The sequence below is a fragment of the Medicago truncatula genome, chromosome 5 (assembly GCF_003473485.1).
Source record: "Medicago truncatula cultivar Jemalong A17 chromosome 5, MtrunA17r5.0-ANR, whole genome shotgun sequence".
NCBI lineage: Eukaryota > Viridiplantae > Streptophyta > Magnoliopsida > Fabales > Fabaceae > Medicago > Medicago truncatula.
The window spans coordinates 30,183,716-30,203,337 of record NC_053046.1 but is presented as its reverse complement, the minus strand read 5'-3'; the positions used below and the strand labels follow the sequence as shown (position 1 = coordinate 30,203,337).

The following is a 19,622-nucleotide window of genomic DNA, read 5'->3' as shown; positions in this document are numbered from 1 at the left end:
GTTTAAAATACTTTGCTATTTTCTTGACTTTTCTTTATGTGATTTTATTCTGTCAATGCATTGACGAAATGAATCTCATTTATTTTCTCAATTCATTTATTTAATTTAAATGGTTGTAAACATTTCTAAAAGAACTTGTAATGCAAAATGATGATTAGTATTAAATTATCAAAGACCTACCTGATGGGTGGTTAAAATATACAGCAACGTTGAAATTATTAGAAGGAGTTTTTCCTATGATTCTAATAATATCTAGAGATAATTATTTCTTTTAGGAAAAAAAAAAGTTAGAGATTTGTCTTTTTTTTTTTTGCTTTCGCACCGGTTTCCGACCCACCAAAGGTGAGCGACTAATCCGGCTCATGCGTAGAGGCCGGCTCATGCGTAGAGGCATGCGCACTGGCCAAGTGTTGTTCCCCCTGGGAATCGAACCCGGTATTCCCCGGGTGCGTCCTTGGAAGGAGCTCCTTGCCACTGGAGCCCAAGCAACTTGGTTTTTTTTTTTTTTTGCTTTCGCACCGGTTTCCGACCCACCAAAGGTGAGCGACTAATCCGGCTCATGCGTACCCCCTGGGAATCGAACCCGGTATTCCCCGGGTGCGTCCTTGGAAGGAGCTCCTTGCCACTGGAGCCCAAGCAACTTGGTTAGTTAGAGATTTGTCTTTACATCATACATTTATCATACCAAGAAGAGCATAATCATAATATGAGATTTATAATTTCTTGTAGTTTCCTCTTTGCCATAATAATAATATTAATCCTATGTTATGAAACCATAGCTCAGACAGATTTTACTCCATCATGTGCTGATGATAATAGCAACTACACAAAAAACAGCACATATCAACAAAACCTCAACACACTTTTATCAACTCTAACTTCCAACACAGAAATCACCTACGGTTTCTACAACTTCTCATTCGGCGAAGACAACAACAAAGTATACGCCATAGGATTATGCAGAGGAGATGTTAATCCAAATGATTGCCGCAGTTGTCTTAACAATTCAAGAGTTCTTCTAACACAAAATTGTCCAAACAAAAAAGAAGCAATTGGTAGGATTAACAAATGCATGCTGCGTTACTCAAACCGGTTGATATTTGGACTAATGGAAACATTCCCTGATTTTTCTATTCCGAATCCATTCAATGCAACAGATGTGGGTAAGTACAATCAAGTGGTAGGGAAATTGTTGTATGATTTGAAAACTGAAGCTGCAACTGGTGATTCTATGAAAAAATATGCTACAAGAAACGTAACTGGTCCAAATTTTCAAGATATATATAGTCTTATGCAGTGTACACCTGATTTAAGTTATTTGGATTGCAATCAATGTTTGGATCAAGCTATAGCTAGTCTTCCATCTTGTTGTGTAAATAAGGTGGGTGGGAGAGCTATTAGACCAAGTTGTAATCTTAGATATGAAAATTATAGGTTCTATGAACGTAATGCTCAACCTCCGCCACCTACTTCACCATCGACCAATCACACTTCCTCTCAAGGTATGTAAGTTGAAAATCCTTCCATGTTCACAGTTTTAATGGTGCTGTTTAGAACTTCTAGTCTCCTTAGAAGTCAAGAACACATTACTGTGAGCATATCATGTTCAAGTATGGTCGTAGGGTTTGGTTGTTTGGGAGAAAACGACTCTTTTATCCAATCTTTACATTGATATTTTATTAATCTTGACAAGGATTTTCAAATTTGTGTAGGAAAGGATCACACATCCAGAACTGCCATTATCATAGCAATCCCAATTGTTATTATTGTTTTGGTGGTCTGTTTCATCTGCATTTATCTACGACTACGTGTGAAGAAACCAAGGAAAACTAATCAAAGTGAGTCTAGGGTCTCCAAACATAAATTTATTATCACTTTGTTATGAACACGATAATTGTTTCACCTATATATGCAACATAACTGTTTTATTTTTTTGTTCTTTCTTATTTTGGTACAGAATATGGCAATATCTCAGTTCCTTCAGAAAATGATGAAATTAGAAACTTTGAGTCATTACAATTCAACTTTGACACTGTAAAAGTTGCTACAAATGACTTCTCTGATTCTAATAAACTTGGCGAAGGCGGATTTGGAGCTGTTTATCAGGTAGTATACATTAGCAGTCAAATTTAAAATATAAAAGATCTAAATATGATTTTAGTCCCTATAATTATAGTATTTTTAAGTTTTAATCACCGTAAATTTTTTTGTTTGGGTTCGGTCGTTGCAAATTCAAAAATTGTTGCTTTTAGTCTCTAACGTTGTCTAATTTAACTATGTGACATGATTATATTGAGGCAGGCTATAATACTAGATTACTTTGTCCAAACATGACAAAATTTGGCTATAATAAAATATTTTACTGTACTGACAATTAGTCGTGTCTTTTTAGGGTACGCTCTCTAATGGACAAGTGATTGCCGTCAAAAGGTTGTCCATGAATTCTGGCCAAGGAGATCTGGAATTTAAGAATGAATTAATCTTGATGGCTAAACTTCAACATCAAAATTTAGTTAGGTTACTTGGTTTTACTATCGAAGGGAGAGAAAGACTACTAGTCTATGAATTTGTTCCCAATAAAAGTCTTGACTACTTCATATTTGGTATACTTAAAATTTCATCGTCATTAGATTGTTGCTCTATTATTCAACTTTTTTTCATGATAAAGATTGACTTTCAAGATAGCTTAAATGTGCATGACTTGTTGTATTTGTAGATCCTACAAAGAAAGCACAATTAGATTGGGAAAAACGCTACAAAATCATTAAAGGTATTGCTCGAGGTGTTCTCTATCTTCATGAGGATTCTCGACTACGCATTATACACCGTGATCTCAAAGCAGGCAATATTCTCTTAGATGAAAACATGAATGCTAAGATATCAGATTTCGGCATGGCAAGACTAATTCTTGTGGATCAAACACAAGAAAATACAAGTAGTGTTGTTGGAACTTAGTAAGTATTATATTATGTTTGAACTTGGCGATGATTTTTTTTTTTTTTTTTTTTTTTGTCATGAAACTTACCGATGAATTTAAATCATGTAAATTTGTTTTCTTTCTGTTTTCATTTATCGGCTATAATACTTGGCATGTAGCGGGTATATGGCACCTGAGTATGTAATGCATGGAGAATTTTCAGTAAAATCAGATGTCTTCAGTTTTGGTGTACTAGTTCTTGAGATTATAAGTGGCCTAAAGAATAGTGGCACTCATCATGGGGAAATTACGGAGGATCTATTGAGCTTTGTAAGTTTCATTTGCTCGTTATTATTTCTTATTCTTATTAAAAAAGTAGAGAAGATTATACATTACTAGTAAACATTGATGCAGAAGTGGAAATGGTGACTTAATAAGTTAACAGTGTCTATTTAGTTATGTAAAATAGAGTAAATATATACTTGCAGTGTGCTCGTGATTTTCGGATATCAAACCATTAATTGATATGAATCGTTAATCTTTGAACTCTCGATTTTTATTCGTGGGAAGGGAAAAAATGAGTAAAAACCCTCATCGAGACTTTGGATTCGGGGGTTGGTTATGCAAAGGGAAGGTGCTAGCACCCTAAGCATCTACGGTATTCCGTAGGAACCTCTTACCTAATTTACCTTGTGCTAAATTGATTTGCTTACTTGAAAATTATTACCTAAAAATCTAAGTGAAAGAATGGAGGGAGAAGAAGTATGTTTTTGGTTATTTTTATTTGATTTGGAAGGATAAAAAATCCTATGCCTACATACCCTTAAAGAAAAGGGATCAAAACCAATGTAGTTCACCTCAAAAATTTCTTTGGTGGGTTAGGTTGATTTTAAGATTTTTGAAAATGGGTTTTAAGAAAAGAAAGAGGCCTCAAGGCATGAGAGAAAAAATAAGGTGAGGTTGTTCACGTTTTAATTACAAGAAAATCAAGTCTAATATGAATATTAATTCAATTAAGCATTTGATTAAGAAAATAAAAAGGAAAGACACTTGGGTTACAAACCAAGGTTTATTAAGAAAATATTTTTGGAGTTTTGCAGATTATTTGCATGTTTTTGTTGTTTTTTGGAATATTAAATGAAAATTAAACTAACGGAGCAATAAAAAATATAAGCACGTGGATTTTTGTAGTGACGTTGGATCACCACAAAATCCCTAATCTAATTTTTTGCATTTTTGGATATATCTAAGGCGGTAAAGAAATAAAAGGACACACACACCCACACACTTTTCTCATTTATATTGGACCTAAATACATTCTAATTGCTGGAAAATAAATAACAATAATTAAAATGCTAAATAAAATAAAATAAAAATGCAAAAATGCTAAAAAGAAATAAAATGCAAGAAAATAAAAGAAATGGACAACCGAAGGGACAAAAATTACCGAAGGGACAAAATTCCGAAGGGACTTATTCCGAAGGGACAGAAAAAGGAGGGAGAAGAAAAGAATAGCTCGTCAACACAAGCTAAAGAGGGAGAAGAGAGAAAAGTTCTTTGACAACTCAAGAGAACTTTTGGTGTGTGAAATTGTGTGGAATGAGGGCTCTATTTATAGGTGAGGAGGTTGATGAAAAAAGGAAAAATGGTTTAATGGAAATGATGGACAATTATGGTGAATTTTGAAAAAGGAATGTTAAAGTTGACACTTGACTTGAAAATTTTTTTAGATCTTGTACATTTTATTTTGGACCTATTGACACTTTGTTTTTTTTTTACACTAATTAATTAAAAAGAAATAAAATAAATCTAATACGAAATAAAATAAAACAAATTAAACTAAATCATGTAAAGAAAAATAAAATTAAAAGATGGAAAATAAAAAATTATTAAATATAAAAAAAAGTAACTAATCTTAAAATTAAAATTAATAAAAGAAAATAAAAAGAGAAAAGAGGGTCCGACTCGGAATAAAAAATGAGGTACTTCAAAGTAACCTCTTTGCCAAAATTTCGTCTGAAACGGCGAAAATTCTCAACTTTAAAAATACGAATAAAATGGGTAAGAATAGAGGAAAGTGGTCAAAATTTGGGGTATGACAGATGCCCCTATTTAAGTTTCTCCGTCACGGAGATTTAAAAAAATGAAAATTTTAAATCAACGGGTCGAAGAGACTTAAATACTAAGTACACCAATTTTTGACCAGTTGAAATGCTGAGAATGCAATGCTTATGAATATACTGGTATGAATGTCTGCGATGCAAGTATGAATGCAAGGACGACAAAAATACATTGACTGGGGAAAAAACTGATAGATATCACTAGGGAGGAAATATTATTTTATTACCGTTACTGCGGTAAAGACGAACATACGAAATGAAATACTGTCTATTACCTTTACTGGGGTAACGAGCAACATAGGAAAGGAAAAACCGTCAGTTACCTTTACAGGGGTAACGACCCACATACGAAACGAAATACCGTCAATTACCTTTACTGGGGTAAAAACCAACGTACGAAAGGAAATACCGTCAATTACCTTTACTGGGTAACGACCAACATACGAAAAGAAAATACTGTCAATTACCTTTACTGGGGTAAAGACCAACATACAGAAGGAAATACCGTCAATTACCTCATCACGGGTAACGACCAACATAGAAAAAGGAAATACCGTTAGTTACCTCAACACGGGTAACGACCAACATTTAAAAAGGAAATACTGTCAATTACCTTTATTGGAGTAAAGACCAACATATGGAAGGAAATACCGTCAGTTACCTCAACACGGGTAACGACCAAAATACGAAAGAGAAGATACTGTCAATTACCTCAACACGGATAACGACCAACATAAGAAAAGGAAATACCGTCAGTTACCTCAACACGGGTAACGACCAAAATACGAAAGAGAAGATACCGTCAATTACCTCAACACGGATAACGACCAACATACGAAAAGGAAATACCGTCAGTTACCTCAACACGGGTAACGACCAAAATACGAAAGAGAAGATACCGTCAATTACCTCAACACGGATAACGACCAACATACGAAAAGGAAATACTGTCAGTTACCTCAACACGGATAACGACCAACTTACGAAAAGAAAATACCGTCAGTTACCTCAACACGGGTAACGACCAACTTACGAAAAGAAAATACTGTCAGTTACCTTTACTGAGATAACGGCCAACATATGAAAAGAAAATACTGTCAATTACCTCAACACGGGTAACGACCAACAAAAAGGGAGATACGAAATACCGTCAGTTACCTCATCACGGATAACGACCAACATAGAAAAAGGAAATACCGTCAGGTACCTCAACTCGGATAACGACCAAGATACAAAAAGGAAATACGGTCAATTACCTCAACTCGGGTAACGACCAACATACAAAAAGGAAATACCGTTAGTTACCTCAACTCGGGTAACGACCAACATACAAAAAGGAATACTGTCAGTTACCTCAACTCGAATAACGACCAACATACAAAAAGGAATACTGTCAGTTACCTCAACTCGAATAACGACCAACTTACGAAAAGAAAATACTGTCAGTTACCTCAACTCGGGTAACGACCAACATAGATAAAAGGCACATGCTTTCGGTACAAGGATAGCTCACATAAGGTACCAGGGAGCCGAAATATATTGATACAAAGACTATTGGATGGGACCTGCCCCTTGAAATAAACTCAATTGGTAACATTCCTGAATCAGACACATTGGGTATGACACTTTTACGAGGTACACTGGAATAAGACACTAGGTAATAATGCAACCATGCATGAATGATATTTGTATGCATGCTATGTATGCATGAATGAATGAACATGTACGAGACACATATAACAGTACAACGGAAGACTGTTGAGACAAGATTTGGACAGGTCCTAAAAGGAAGTAGCCCGGCATCGCAGCACAAACACTTGAGAATCTTCAACGGGGATACCAATACAGGAGGTGAGTCAAACACTGACGGGGTAAATCCGTCCAAACAAAACATTAGTGGGGTAAAGCTCAAAATCAAACCCCTGATAGGAGAACAAACCAATAATCAAACTAATGATAGGGATACAACCCAATAATCAAACCAATGATAGGGATACAACCCAATAATCAAACTGCTGATGGGGATACGAACCAACAGTCACCCAACTGATGGGGTAAAATCCATATTCAAACTACTGATGGGATACGACCCATATCCAAACCAACTTACAGGGTAAAACCCCATATCCAAACCAACCGGTGGGGTAAGGCCCTAAGAAACAAACACTGGAGGGGTAACAACTCCACAATCAAAACCAACGGCAGGGTCACGCCTTATAACCATACCACTGAAGAGGTAACAAAACGTTAATCCAACCACTGACCGGGTAACTGCCCACTAATCATACCGCTAAAGGGGTATCGGCCCATCCATCATATCACCGAAGAGGTAACAAAGGTAACAAACCATTTACTCAACCACTGAAGGGGTACCTGCCCACTAATCAAAACCAACGGCGGGGTCACGCCTTAACTGAAGAGGTAACAACACGTTGATTCAACCACCGAAGGGACAACTGCCCACTAATCATACCGCTAAAGGGGTAACGACCCATCAATCATACCACTGAAGAGGTAACAAATCAGTAATTCAACCACTGAAGGGGTAACAAACCGTTAATTCAACCACTGAAGGGGTAACTGCCCATTAATCATACCGCAAAAAGGGTAAACGGCCCAATGAACACAGCACTGATGGGAGATACGACCCAATAATCAAAGCACTGATGGGGATACGACCCAATATAATGTCTCAGTTGATGGTTAAGTAATCATTCCTTGGGGATAAAGCTCACCGATTCGAAACCCGGCAGAAGTTGCCAACCCATCAATCAAAGCACAGTCAAAGGTCGCCATTTAAACAAAGCACAAGCAAAAATCGCCATTTAAACAAGGCACAAGCAAAAATCGCCATTGAAACAAACCATTGGCAGGTGTTGCCCTTGAAACAAACCATTGGCAGGTCGTCATTTCTCGGGGTGAAACTCATCAATCAATCATTATGGCAGAAGTCGCCATTTATTCAAACCACCGGTAGAAATCACCATCTATCAAAGCACAGGCAAAAGTCGCCATTTCTCGGGATGAAACCCATCAATCAATCATTATGGCAGAAGTCGCCATTTATAAATCAGTACAAAGTGATTCTTCCAGTCGACCCACTTGAGCTGTGATGCCTCTGTCTTTTTCATTCATTTTTTGTATTTTTTGTATTTTTTTATTTTATTTTTAAAATCCCTAACTTTTGCCTGGACCGCCCTTTCGGGTTTTCAATCCACCGGGAATAAATCTTTTTTTGTATGCCCCTAATTTTTGCCTGGACCGCCCTTTCGGGTTTTCAGTCCACCAGGACGCTCATTTTTGGCTTAAGCCGCCCTTTCGGGTTTTCGACTTAGCGAGCTTTTTTTTTTTTTTTTTTTTTGTATATATTTGTTTTTTGACAGAGGTCATCTCACAACTTTTGGTCATGCTTACCTTGTAGAGTTTAACTGTACTTGAGACGGATGTTGATGTATGCTTCACCTACTCATAAGTTCGAAGAAGATGTACCTGTTGTTTATGCTTTTCAGAAGACATGAAAAAAGTTTTTAAAAGTTTCTTTTTTGCTTTACGTATTAACATCAAAAATAGAAGAGAAATTTACAAAACAGAATAAATGAGAATTTCAAATAAATGGACATAGGCTCAAATTAATGTAAATGGAGTGGTGGCCTGCCAAAGGCGTGGCTCCACGGATTTTAAAAAAAGAGTTTGGAAAATGGTAATTATATGGAAAAGGTACATTGAACACAATAACTACTGTTTCCTCTACCGACTTTGAATTCCACTGTTCTGAGTCTTTGATTTGCAGACGCTTCAGATCGGAAGCCCTTTAACAGCTAAGATACCCCAGATGAATCATATATGATTTGGTGCAATTACCTTGCAATGAGCCGGAGGTCTTTTGTCAGCTGAAATGCCCCAAGTGAGTCATGTCCGACCAGATGCAATTACTTTGTCATGATCCTTAACTTTTGCATAGATTGCCCTTGCGGGTTTCAACCTATCAGGATAATCATTTTTTTATAAATGTCTCTAACTTTTGCATGGACCGCCCTTTCGGGTTTTCAGTCCATCGAGACGCTCTTTTTTGCCTAAGCCGCTTTTTCAGGTTTGCGACTTATCGAGCTTTTTCATTTTAACAAAGTATTTCTTGACTGCATCGGTATTTACAGGACATACAAGTTTACCACCATTCTTTGTAATTTGGCATCCATTTGCCCCTAGAATTGGGTAACATATTTTTAAGCACAAAGCCACTTTCTTGACATTCACGGGGACGAGCCTTCTTTGTCGAATACTTGCTTTATCCTCTTGATATGACTGTCCATGGCACCCGACAATAACACTTTTAAGTTCAATCAATCTTGGCTTTCTTTGGAACTTCCGTTGACAGGACTTTGACCTTCATGTGGCACAGTGCCTTTACATTGAATACTGAGGGATGGCGGGGGGGCTGCCCCTGTTGAAATGTGCATGAAGTACAATATCCCTGCAAGGCAGATGGTAGCATCTCGTGCCAATCTTTGTACATGAAAGTCCTCTTCTGGACATTCTTTCTTCATATTTGCAGCTACGACGGCCAAGATGCCCCAATATGCGAGAAACCTCAGTGGAAACTTCTTCATCATCCTCTTCTTTAGCCCCAGATACAAGGAACTCAAAGTCGAGAAAGAGTACAAGGTTTAAGTGTTCAACGGGTTTATTAATGCATGAGTTGATTATTGATATAAACATTATGATTATGCAGATATGTGAAAATGGTTAAAGGAAAAGATTTTTTTTGGTTTTTTGTATTACCATTTTTCCAGAAAAAGCACAAAATAAAAACGAGGTCGGGATCAAGACGACCTTTCATTAATGATGAAAATACATAAAGCAAAAAGCCCTAAACAAATTCACTCTCGCCTCGGGTGGGACGGAAGGATTTTTTTTTTTTTTTTTGAAAAACATAAAGCAACAAACAAACATACTAATTGAACAAATGAGTAGTAGAAATAAACATCAGCAAAGACCCAATTGTAGCTAAACATTCCATGTATCAACATTAGGCTTCAAGATCCGATAGCGGATTAACTTGCATGTCTGCGTTCAATCTTAGAAGCGTAAGACCTTATCTTGGATCAACTTCTGAACTTCATTCCTAAAAGCAAAACAGCGCTCAATATCATGACCAGGTGCCCCTTGATGGAAGACACAAGAGAGGTCGGGCCTATACCCAGTTGGCAATTTCTCAGGCATACGAGGAGGCGGTCTGGTCTGGACAAGCTTCCTCCTAAGCAAATCGGGAAACAACACTGCATATTTCATGGGGATCGAATCAAATTGTGGTTGTCCCGAAGCTCGTTGTCGAGGTTGTTGTTGATATTGCTGAAATTGGGATTGATAGCCCGGATCTTGAACAACATTGGTGATGGACCTAAGAGTGGCAATAGAGTGAGAAGACATATGTTGTTGTTGAAGTAGCACTTTTATATCAGGGTCATCGAAGGACCAGACATTATTTTCAATCAACTTCTGAACTTCTTCCTTCAAAGGATAGCACTGCTCAGTGTCATGACCTGGCGCCCCTTGATGGAATACACAGTTGAGGTCAGGGCGATACCAAGGTGGCAGCGGATTCGGCATCTGAGGAGGTGGCAGGGTTTGAACAAGGTTCTTCTTAAGCAAAATGGGAAGCAAATCCGCATATTTCACCGGAATTGGGTCACACTGAGATGCTTTTCGGACCTGATTTTGAGGAATAAGCGACTGAGAACCCTGTTGTCGAGGCCGTTTCATGCATGTTGGCTGACATAGTAGCTGAGGCCTTTGCTGAACAAGCGGTGGATCCTTTGTAGCCATCAATGAAGATACTAGGCTAGTTAACTTCTCTACCTCAGCCCGAAGTGTTGTTACCTCTCCACGAAGCTCGTGGACCTCTTGCTCAAGTCGATCCATTTTTCCTGTTTGCACGAGTGTCTGCATATGCGAGCCGAACTTGGATGAAGACATTGAACGACTTTACTGATGGATTGACCTTTTGCTGGTAGAAACAAAATATGAGATACAGACTAGAAATATGAATGCAAAGATGATGATTTTTTTTTTTGAAGGACTTATCAAAGTTAATTTTTAAACATGGTAGAGAAACATGGTTTCATTTGAAAATTGTGAAGATATTGCAAAAGGTCCTTTTTCAAAAGGTAAGAACGAAACCAAGGAAAAAGTACAAAAGCTAAAGCTCAGTTAAGATTTTTGAAGTTGTATCTCTTGGTGTTCACTCGTACAAGGTCCATATCCATAATGTTTGCAAAAAACTTGTCTAAGTCCTTCAATTTTTGATGGAAAAATATATTTATTAATGAATGCATGTATGCATGTTTATACTAAAGTTCATTGAATACATGAGGAGGTTAAGTTCTACAATGTTGGAGTCGAGGGTAACAACGCCACTTGGTAAGGACTATGGTTTCAAATGTACCTGTATCACGGGTTCTACCAAGTTCCCAAATTACAACTTCCCTTATGAACATATCGGTGTATAGGACCGCTCCTAGTCCAATAACAATCATAAGTAAGTCTAGTTTGAGTGTAGTATCGCGTGTCGACCAAAGTCAAGACTGCTCTTGGTTTAGCCACCGCACTACGTCCTAAAAAGAGGCCAAGATGGGTTAAGGGTGATCTAAAGGTCCTTAACGTTTAACGGACTTCAAAAATAATAACGCCAATCACGACTGCTCATGACGACATATTATTACTTTTGAAAGACCTATGTTGAGTGGAGTTACATCACGTGTACACATATCGCAGGACCGCTCCTGGTATGGCACTATGATCGTACTCCGTCCTATCTTATGTTTCACTCAAGCCCGGGTGTAGGACTTATCTCACCACTCACGTAACACGGTATGTAAGCAAATATGTACAAAGCATAAACAAATAGTACAACACAAAATAAATAAAATAAGGTGGGTTTAACCCGCGTAGAATTTAAGTCCCCAGTGAAGTCGCCATTTCTGTGCTCGTGATTTTCGGATATCAAACCATTAATTGATATGAATCGTTAATCTTTGAACTCTCGATTTTTATTCGTGGGAAGGGAAAAAATGAGTAAAAACCCTCATCGAGACTTTGGATTCGGGGGTTGGTTATGCAAAGGGAAGGTGCTAGCACCCTAAGCATCTACGGTATTCCGTAGGAACCTCTTACCTAATTTACCTTGTGCTAAATTGATTTGCTTACTTGAAAATTATTACCTAAAAATCTAAGTGAAAGAATGGAGGGAGAAGAAGTATGTTTTTGGTTATTTTTATTTGATTTGGAAGGATAAAAAATCCTATGCCTACATACCCTTAAAGAAAAGGGATCAAAACCAATGTAGTTCACCTCAAAAATTTCTTTGGTGGGTTAGGTTGATTTTAAGATTTTTGAAAATGGGTTTTAAGAAAAGAAAGAGGCCTCAAGGCATGAGAGAAAAAATAAGGTGAGGTTGTTCACGTTTTAATTACAAGAAAATCAAGTCTAATATGAATATTAATTCAATTAAGCATTTGATTAAGAAAATAAAAAGGAAAGACACTTGGGTTACAAACCAAGGTTTATTAAGAAAATATTTTTGGAGTTTTGCAGATTATTTGCATGTTTTTGTTGTTTTTTGGAATATTAAATGAAAATTAAACTAACGGAGCAATAAAAAATATAAGCACGTGGATTTTTGTAGTGACGTTGGATCACCACAAAATCCCTAATCTAATTTTTTGCATTTTTGGATATATCTAAGGCGGTAAAGAAATAAAAGGACACACACACCCACACACTTTTCTCATTTATATTGGACCTAAATACATTCTAATTGCTGGAAAATAAATAACAATAATTAAAATGCTAAATAAAATAAAATAAAAATGCAAAAATGCTAAAAAGAAATAAAATGCAAGAAAATAAAAGAAATGGACAACCGAAGGGACAAAAATTACCGAAGGGACAAAATTCCGAAGGGACTTATTCCGAAGGGACAGAAAAAGGAGGGAGAAGAAAAGAATAGCTCGTCAACACAAGCTAAAGAGGGAGAAGAGAGAAAAGTTCTTTGACAACTCAAGAGAACTTTTGGTGTGTGAAATTGTGTGGAATGAGGGCTCTATTTATAGGTGAGGAGGTTGATGAAAAAAGGAAAAATGGTTTAATGGAAATGATGGACAATTATGGTGAATTTTGAAAAAGGAATGTTAAAGTTGACACTTGACTTGAAAATTTTTTTAGATCTTGTACATTTTATTTTGGACCTATTGACACTTTGTTTTTTTTTTACACTAATTAATTAAAAAGAAATAAAATAAATCTAATACGAAATAAAATAAAACAAATTAAACTAAATCATGTAAAGAAAAATAAAATTAAAAGATGGAAAATAAAAAATTATTAAATATAAAAAAAAGTAACTAATCTTAAAATTAAAATTAATAAAAGAAAATAAAAAGAGAAAAGAGGGTCCGACTCGGAATAAAAAATGAGGTACTTCAAAGTAACCTCTTTGCCAAAATTTCGTCTGAAACGGCGAAAATTCTCAACTTTAAAAATACGAATAAAATGGGTAAGAATAGAGGAAAGTGGTCAAAATTTGGGGTATGACATGCAGGTATGGAAAAGTTGGAGGGAAGGAACAACTACAAATATTATAGATTCATCACTATTCGACGACAGTTCAAGAAATGAAATCATGAGATGCATTCATATTGGGTTACTTTGTGTGCAAGACAATGTAGCTAGAAGACGAACCATGGCTACCATTGTACTTCTGATAAGTAGCAATTCTCTCACTCTCCCTATACCTTCAGAACCTGCATTTTTTATGGACAGTAGAACGGTAAGTCTTCCAGAAATGCGGTTGTGCGAAGAGAATTCAGGGACAACGAGATCAAGTCAATCTACAACTAAATCAGCTCCAGTATCAGTAAACGAGGCTTCATTTACTGATCCATATCCTCGTTAGATTCTAGCTTAGTTTATATTAATTACACCATCAATGTTTTGAACAAAATACAATGTCATGGAACACATAATTTGTTCCTGCAAAGTCTTGCATAAACAGACTGCATATCCAATTTGTAATATAACTGGTATTGAGAACCTTTGTAGCACATGAAGAGATAATCATGGAAAGAATATATCATATATATGTCAGTTATAATTATAATCTGTTATATTCAGTAATCGGGCAGCAACCGCGTTTAGGAATAGATCACAGTATCACTTCACACATATCAATGCTGTGTATCAACTGTTAAGTACCTCTTTTATAAATCTAAACATAATATTAAAACACATCTATAATATTTGGAATGAGCATTAATGTGTAAGGCTTGGGATTGGCACCTGGCTATTCTGCAACCTTTGCTTTTTCTACATAAATGTTTGTTTTTTTTCTAAACCCTCCGTTTCCTAGGAAAAAGGGATAAGATAATTCGAATTTCGACCGAGATATGTAAAGTTTGATTAAGGATTGTTCAAGTCAGAATAAAAAAATGTGGTTTACATTAATGTTCTTTGGTGTGTCGATAATGTGGTTTCTTGTTGTATCGGATTTACTTTACATAAAATGGTTCAAGTTTCCTTTTTTTCTTTACGGGAAAATGTGACTAGGTTAGTTGTTAGGGATTGAACCCTATACCTCCTCAATAAAAGTCTTTAGATTCCCTTAGGTCACCAATCAAACTACTTATTTGTGTAGGTCCCTCAATTGTATGGATAAAATGATCTCATAATAAACAAGTATGGCATAAAAGAAGAAAGCAAGATAGACTGTTGAAAGGAAAAAGAAAATGTTAATGGCTTCCTTTGGTTTAGTCAGCATCATGATCCTTGAATCAGACAAAAATTGTGCAACATGAAAACTCGAATGCCCAACATAACATGGCGCATCTGAAACATTAGTATTCTCGCTAAGAAATATGGAATTTAAAACATTATACATAGTGATCTTGTCTCTTTCTCTCAGTTGTAGCAGGACTTGGGAATCAAAGCTTCATGTCATAGTGTTTATACATTAGATTCAGATTCAGAAGATGTACTTTTCTTCAACTCAGGGTGCCTAATTTCCGCCATGTTTCTAACAACTTCATCCATTGTTGGCCTATTATCTACCACCTTTGCCACACAAGCCAATGCAATCTGAAGCATCTGCACCATCTCCTCTTCAACATACTCTCCACCTCTAATCATCTCCTCATCGAAAACTTCAGCCGTCCATTCCTCGTGAACCACTGACCTAACCCACCTTGGAAGATCAACCATGTCATGCTCATAACCAGAATATCCTAATGGAATCTTCCCTGTAAGCATTTCAAGAAGGATTACACCAAAGCTGTAAACATCACTCTTCTGAGTGGCGATCTTCCTTGATTCGATCACTTCTGGAGCACGGTATCCATTGGATCTTGACATGGTTGATAAGGTGTTCATAAGGGGAGTAAGTCCAACATCAGCGATGCAACCATCAAGTTCTTGTGTTACGAGTACATTGGTTGACTTGACGTTGCCATGAATAAATTTTGGACCTCCCTCTTTGTGGATGGAAGCAATTCCTTTGGCAGCTCCCAGGGCAATCTTCATTCTTGAATTCCAGTTTAATGGAGTTCTTCCTTCACCCCTGTTTCCTATGTTGTTTATAAATTAAGGACATATTAGAATAATAGAACAATAAGAACTATAAGTTCTGTTATGTTTCATTTCATATTATTGACTGTGTCTAATATACACCAATGTTTTAAATTTTGATGCCACTATCCTTGATATTGTAGAAAAATCATTGTCAAATATGCTTGATACAGTTTCTCTTGCTGTCGCGATGTTTTCATGCAGACATAAAAAAGCCTTGATATCACGGCCACAATTACTGTCGCAGACTGTTTTTTACTATCATGATAGACGCTATCATATATAAGTTACTTTATGCTGATGTAAAGATCCAATGCAGTCAAAAAATGATGACAAAGAAACACATTATGGACTAATGATACAAAAAGAGAGTATGTATGAATGGAAAACATACCATGAAGTAATGAAAACAAGCTTCCACCAAGCATGTAGTCGCAAACAAGAAGTTTCTCATCTTTGGAATAGTAATAAGCTCTAAGTGGTAGGACATTAGGATGTCTTCCAATTCTTCCAACAACCTCCATCTGCTGCTCAAACTCCTTCTTTCCGACCAAAACTTCTCTTAACCTTTTAACCACAACTGTCATTCCTTCCTCCAATTTAGCCTTGTATGTTGTTCCATAGCTTCCTTTTCCAAGTACTTCAGCTGAAGCCTTCAACAAGTCTTCAAGGTCAAAACTATAAGAACAACCCTCAAAGAATAACAATTTGTTCCTTTCACCCTCCAAAACTTCACTCTCAAAACTTTTTGAAATTGAATCCTCATTCTTCGTCTTTCCTATCGGTATATCTTCACTGCTGTTACTCTTTCTCTTCAAAAAACACACAAAGATCACCAAAACTATGAGAGAAAGAAAGGCTATTCCTCCAATTGATAAAGCAAGTATAGAAGCCACTCCAAAGAATTTCTTTGAAGTTGTAGACTTTTGATTTCGAGTAGTTGACGGAGAAGGAGATGGAGAAGGAGAGATTGTAGAACAGTTTTTGAGAGGGGAACCACATAAGAGAGAGTTTCCAACAAAAGAATTTAAAGGGAAGTGATTAATGGAAAATGGAATTGAACCATTCAAATTATTAAAGCTCAAATTCAAGTATTTTAGCCTAGTAAGGTTGAATACAGGAATAGCTCCAAAGAAAGAGTTAAAGGAAAGATCCAATGCAATGAGTTTTGAGGAGATAGAAGAAGGGATTAGGCCTGTGAAGTTATTGTGTTGAAGATTAACATATTGAAGTGAAGGAATAGATAGAATGTTAGATGGAAGATTTCCACTAAGTTCATTTGAATGAAGGCTTAGGATTCTAAGGGAATCAAGTTTTCCTAGGCTGCTGTTATTCGGAATGGCACCCTTTAATCCAATTCCCGGAAGATGGATGCTTATGACATTAGTTTCATTTTGGTTGCAAGTTATGCCAATCCATGAAGTGCAAATAGGAGTAGAGTTATTCCAGTTCAATCTTAAGGCATGTGGAAGAGTAGAAGAGAATTCAAGGAGAGAATATTTATCTGAGATTAAGTCAGCTAGAGTCAAGTTAAAGAGTGATGATATGATGCTTAGAAGAAGAAATGGAACAATGAAGAATTGGAACTTCATTGATGATGCTTCTTTGGTGATAAAAGTTTTGTGTGGGTAAAGTTGTATTGTATCTCCAAATTCTGACTTCAATTGATCTTCATTTCCTGGTTTGAATTTGAAAAATCATGGCAAATTGTTAAAGCTAAAATTAGTAATGTGGCATTTGGAAAGTGCACTATAAATAAGCATGAAACAGTGGTTTTGATTGGTTTACATTCACAATGGGGAGAGCTAAAAGTGATTCCAAACACATTGTGTTAAATGAGGAAATTTGATGAAATATTGGAGCCCTTTAATCACTTTGTTAAATGAGTGATTACAAACTCATTTAACTCATTTGAAGAACCTAGTATTTTCTAGGTACTTGAATTTTAGTATGTGAATATTATTTTGTTGAAGCAGAAAACATCACTATTGTAGCTTTACATGAAAACAAGAAAGAATAAAAAAACATTCTTACACATGCTTACCATGTAGCAGGTTTTGAAGTTAGGAAATTCTTTGAGATGGACCATTGAGGCAAGCTAGTTCTTTCAATACTTGAGGTGTTAATTCAAATTCTTTTAACTAAAAGAAAAAGAAAAAGGTAAAGTATTCCATCTGATGGGAGACTAAAGTGCATTTTTTATTTTATTGAGTATAAAGAAAAGAAATTCACACATAAGATCAGTTCTCATGTGTTTCAAAAACAAGTGAGATGGGAGATTGGGAAAAGGCATGGTAATAATTGAGAATCACATATTCCAAGAAAAACAGAACTCAAAAAAGAAAAAAGCAAAAGTTTGAATGTCTTTGTACTTTATAAAAATAAATAACATTCTTTTCATAAAGTCGGCTTCATTCTCCCAATTTCTTGTCTTAATCCTCCGGTTTTTAAGGGAAAGTAACTCTGATAATCTTGATTTTGACTCAGAGGTAAGTAAAATATGACCAGATGAGTTAGGCTACGTAATCAAGTACTCCTTATCAATTCGACCTTAGTAAAAGTTCATTGATTATGAGTGTTGATTTCTGGTCATTTCCATCTTAATAGGTCAATGTATATACTCTGAAAAGGTGATATGAAATATTGAAAACTATTTGCCTTATTAACCCTATTTTGATTGTTTGGTCAAAACTCATGAATCACATTGAGACATTTAGGGAACAAAGAATAGTTAAAAAGGGATGCAGATGGGCCAAGTATTTCACTAAAATAGTCCAAAACAGCATTCCATCAATATTTTAACCAAAATAACTTCATGATTCCTCTAATAAAGTAAAGTTAACAAAACATCATTCAAGATTATAAACATTGAGTTGGTGATGCAAGTATTAAAATTTTGAAATTATAATATGAGATATTACCTTTTATATATGAAATGTGGACACCAAGAACACATCATAGAATGAAGCATCACATCAAATGAGTTAGAGAAGTATTACAAATGAAGTGATACAGAACTGAAGTTTATGTAACTTGAATTTATGGAATGGAATATATAAAGGGGTTAAAGTGTACAATTTTACCAGGGGATATTCATATTCACAAGTATATAATTTTGATGATTAAAAACACTTTCATACTGAACTAAAAATGACAGCAATAATGAGTGCTTTAACTAACGAAGGCTTTGTGTCTAACTAATGAGTACTGTACTACATTACATTAATTTCCACTGGTTGGTTGCAGTTGAAAAATTAGATCAACATTATATCGATTAAATATGTTTTTGGTCCTTATAAGTATACCAACTTTTTGTTTTAATCATTCTAAAATTTTCCTTCAACTTTTAGTCCTTAAAAAAATTTCCATCTTCACTTTTGGTCCCTCTTTTAAAGTAAACTCATATGAAGAATTTATATTTTTGAATAAAATTTTGTGGAAAAATTCATAATATTATAAGAGCCTCTCCTAAAAAATATTAGAATATTTTTTAACAAAACATCAATTTAATATGAATTTTTACATTTTTTACGATTAAAAGTTCATAATTAATTTATGTTTTGTTAAAATAATTCTAATTTTTTTTGGTAATTTTTGTTACAATATTCTACACATATCTGTGCAATTTCATTAAAAAAAAAAATACAAAAATTAACTTAAAAATAGGGACCAAAAGTAGTGATTGAAAATTTTATAGAGACTAAAAGTTGAAGGAAAATTTTAGAGAGACTAAAACGAAAAGTTGGTATATTTATAGGGACAAAAACATATTTAACCCACGTTATATTAAAGGACAAAAGCAGAGTTTGCATAAGTCTAAAGTCATTGCTAAAAAAAAAAAAAGTCTAAAGTCAAAAACGTTTGAAATTTAGAAGCGTGACATAAAGTAAATTAGGATTAGCTGGCATATACTGATGAAACAAAATTACACGTTAGAATATGTATAATGGAGACTCTCAATTTGAAGGTCT

General features: G+C 35.5%; 2 protein-coding genes across 3 annotated transcripts; one reads left to right on the top strand and one right to left on the bottom strand.

The window, feature by feature from the left end:
* Positions 1–654: 654 nt before the first annotated feature.
* LOC11415487 (putative receptor-like protein kinase At4g00960) lies at positions 655–14,118 on the top strand. Its single transcript, XM_039834192.1, has 7 exons — positions 655–1,502; positions 1,713–1,838; positions 1,958–2,106; positions 2,393–2,603; positions 2,717–2,954; positions 3,097–3,247; positions 13,634–14,118. Exons 1-7 carry the CDS (start codon positions 707–709, stop codon positions 13,985–13,987), a joined length of 2,025 nt encoding a protein of 674 aa, XP_039690126.1. The 5' UTR covers positions 655–706; the 3' UTR covers positions 13,988–14,118.
* Positions 14,119–14,799: 681 nt separating this feature from the next.
* On the bottom strand, positions 14,800–18,752 carry LOC11410584 (probable inactive receptor kinase At5g58300). Of its 2 annotated transcripts, XM_003615403.4 has the most exons (4): positions 18,573–18,752; positions 17,696–17,792; positions 16,046–17,329; positions 14,800–15,650 (listed from the first exon to the last, which is right to left on the bottom strand). In XM_003615403.4, the coding sequence occupies exons 3-4, from the start codon at positions 17,241–17,243 to the stop codon at positions 15,034–15,036; spliced, it is 1,815 nt and encodes a 604-aa protein (XP_003615451.2). In that variant the 5' UTR covers positions 17,244–17,329; positions 17,696–17,792; positions 18,573–18,752; the 3' UTR covers positions 14,800–15,033. The 2 variants fall into 2 exon arrangements, with proteins under 2 accessions (XP_003615451.2, XP_024640028.1); XM_024784260.2 differs by lacking the exon at positions 17,696–17,792.
* Between the last annotated feature and the right edge of the window lie 870 nt (positions 18,753–19,622).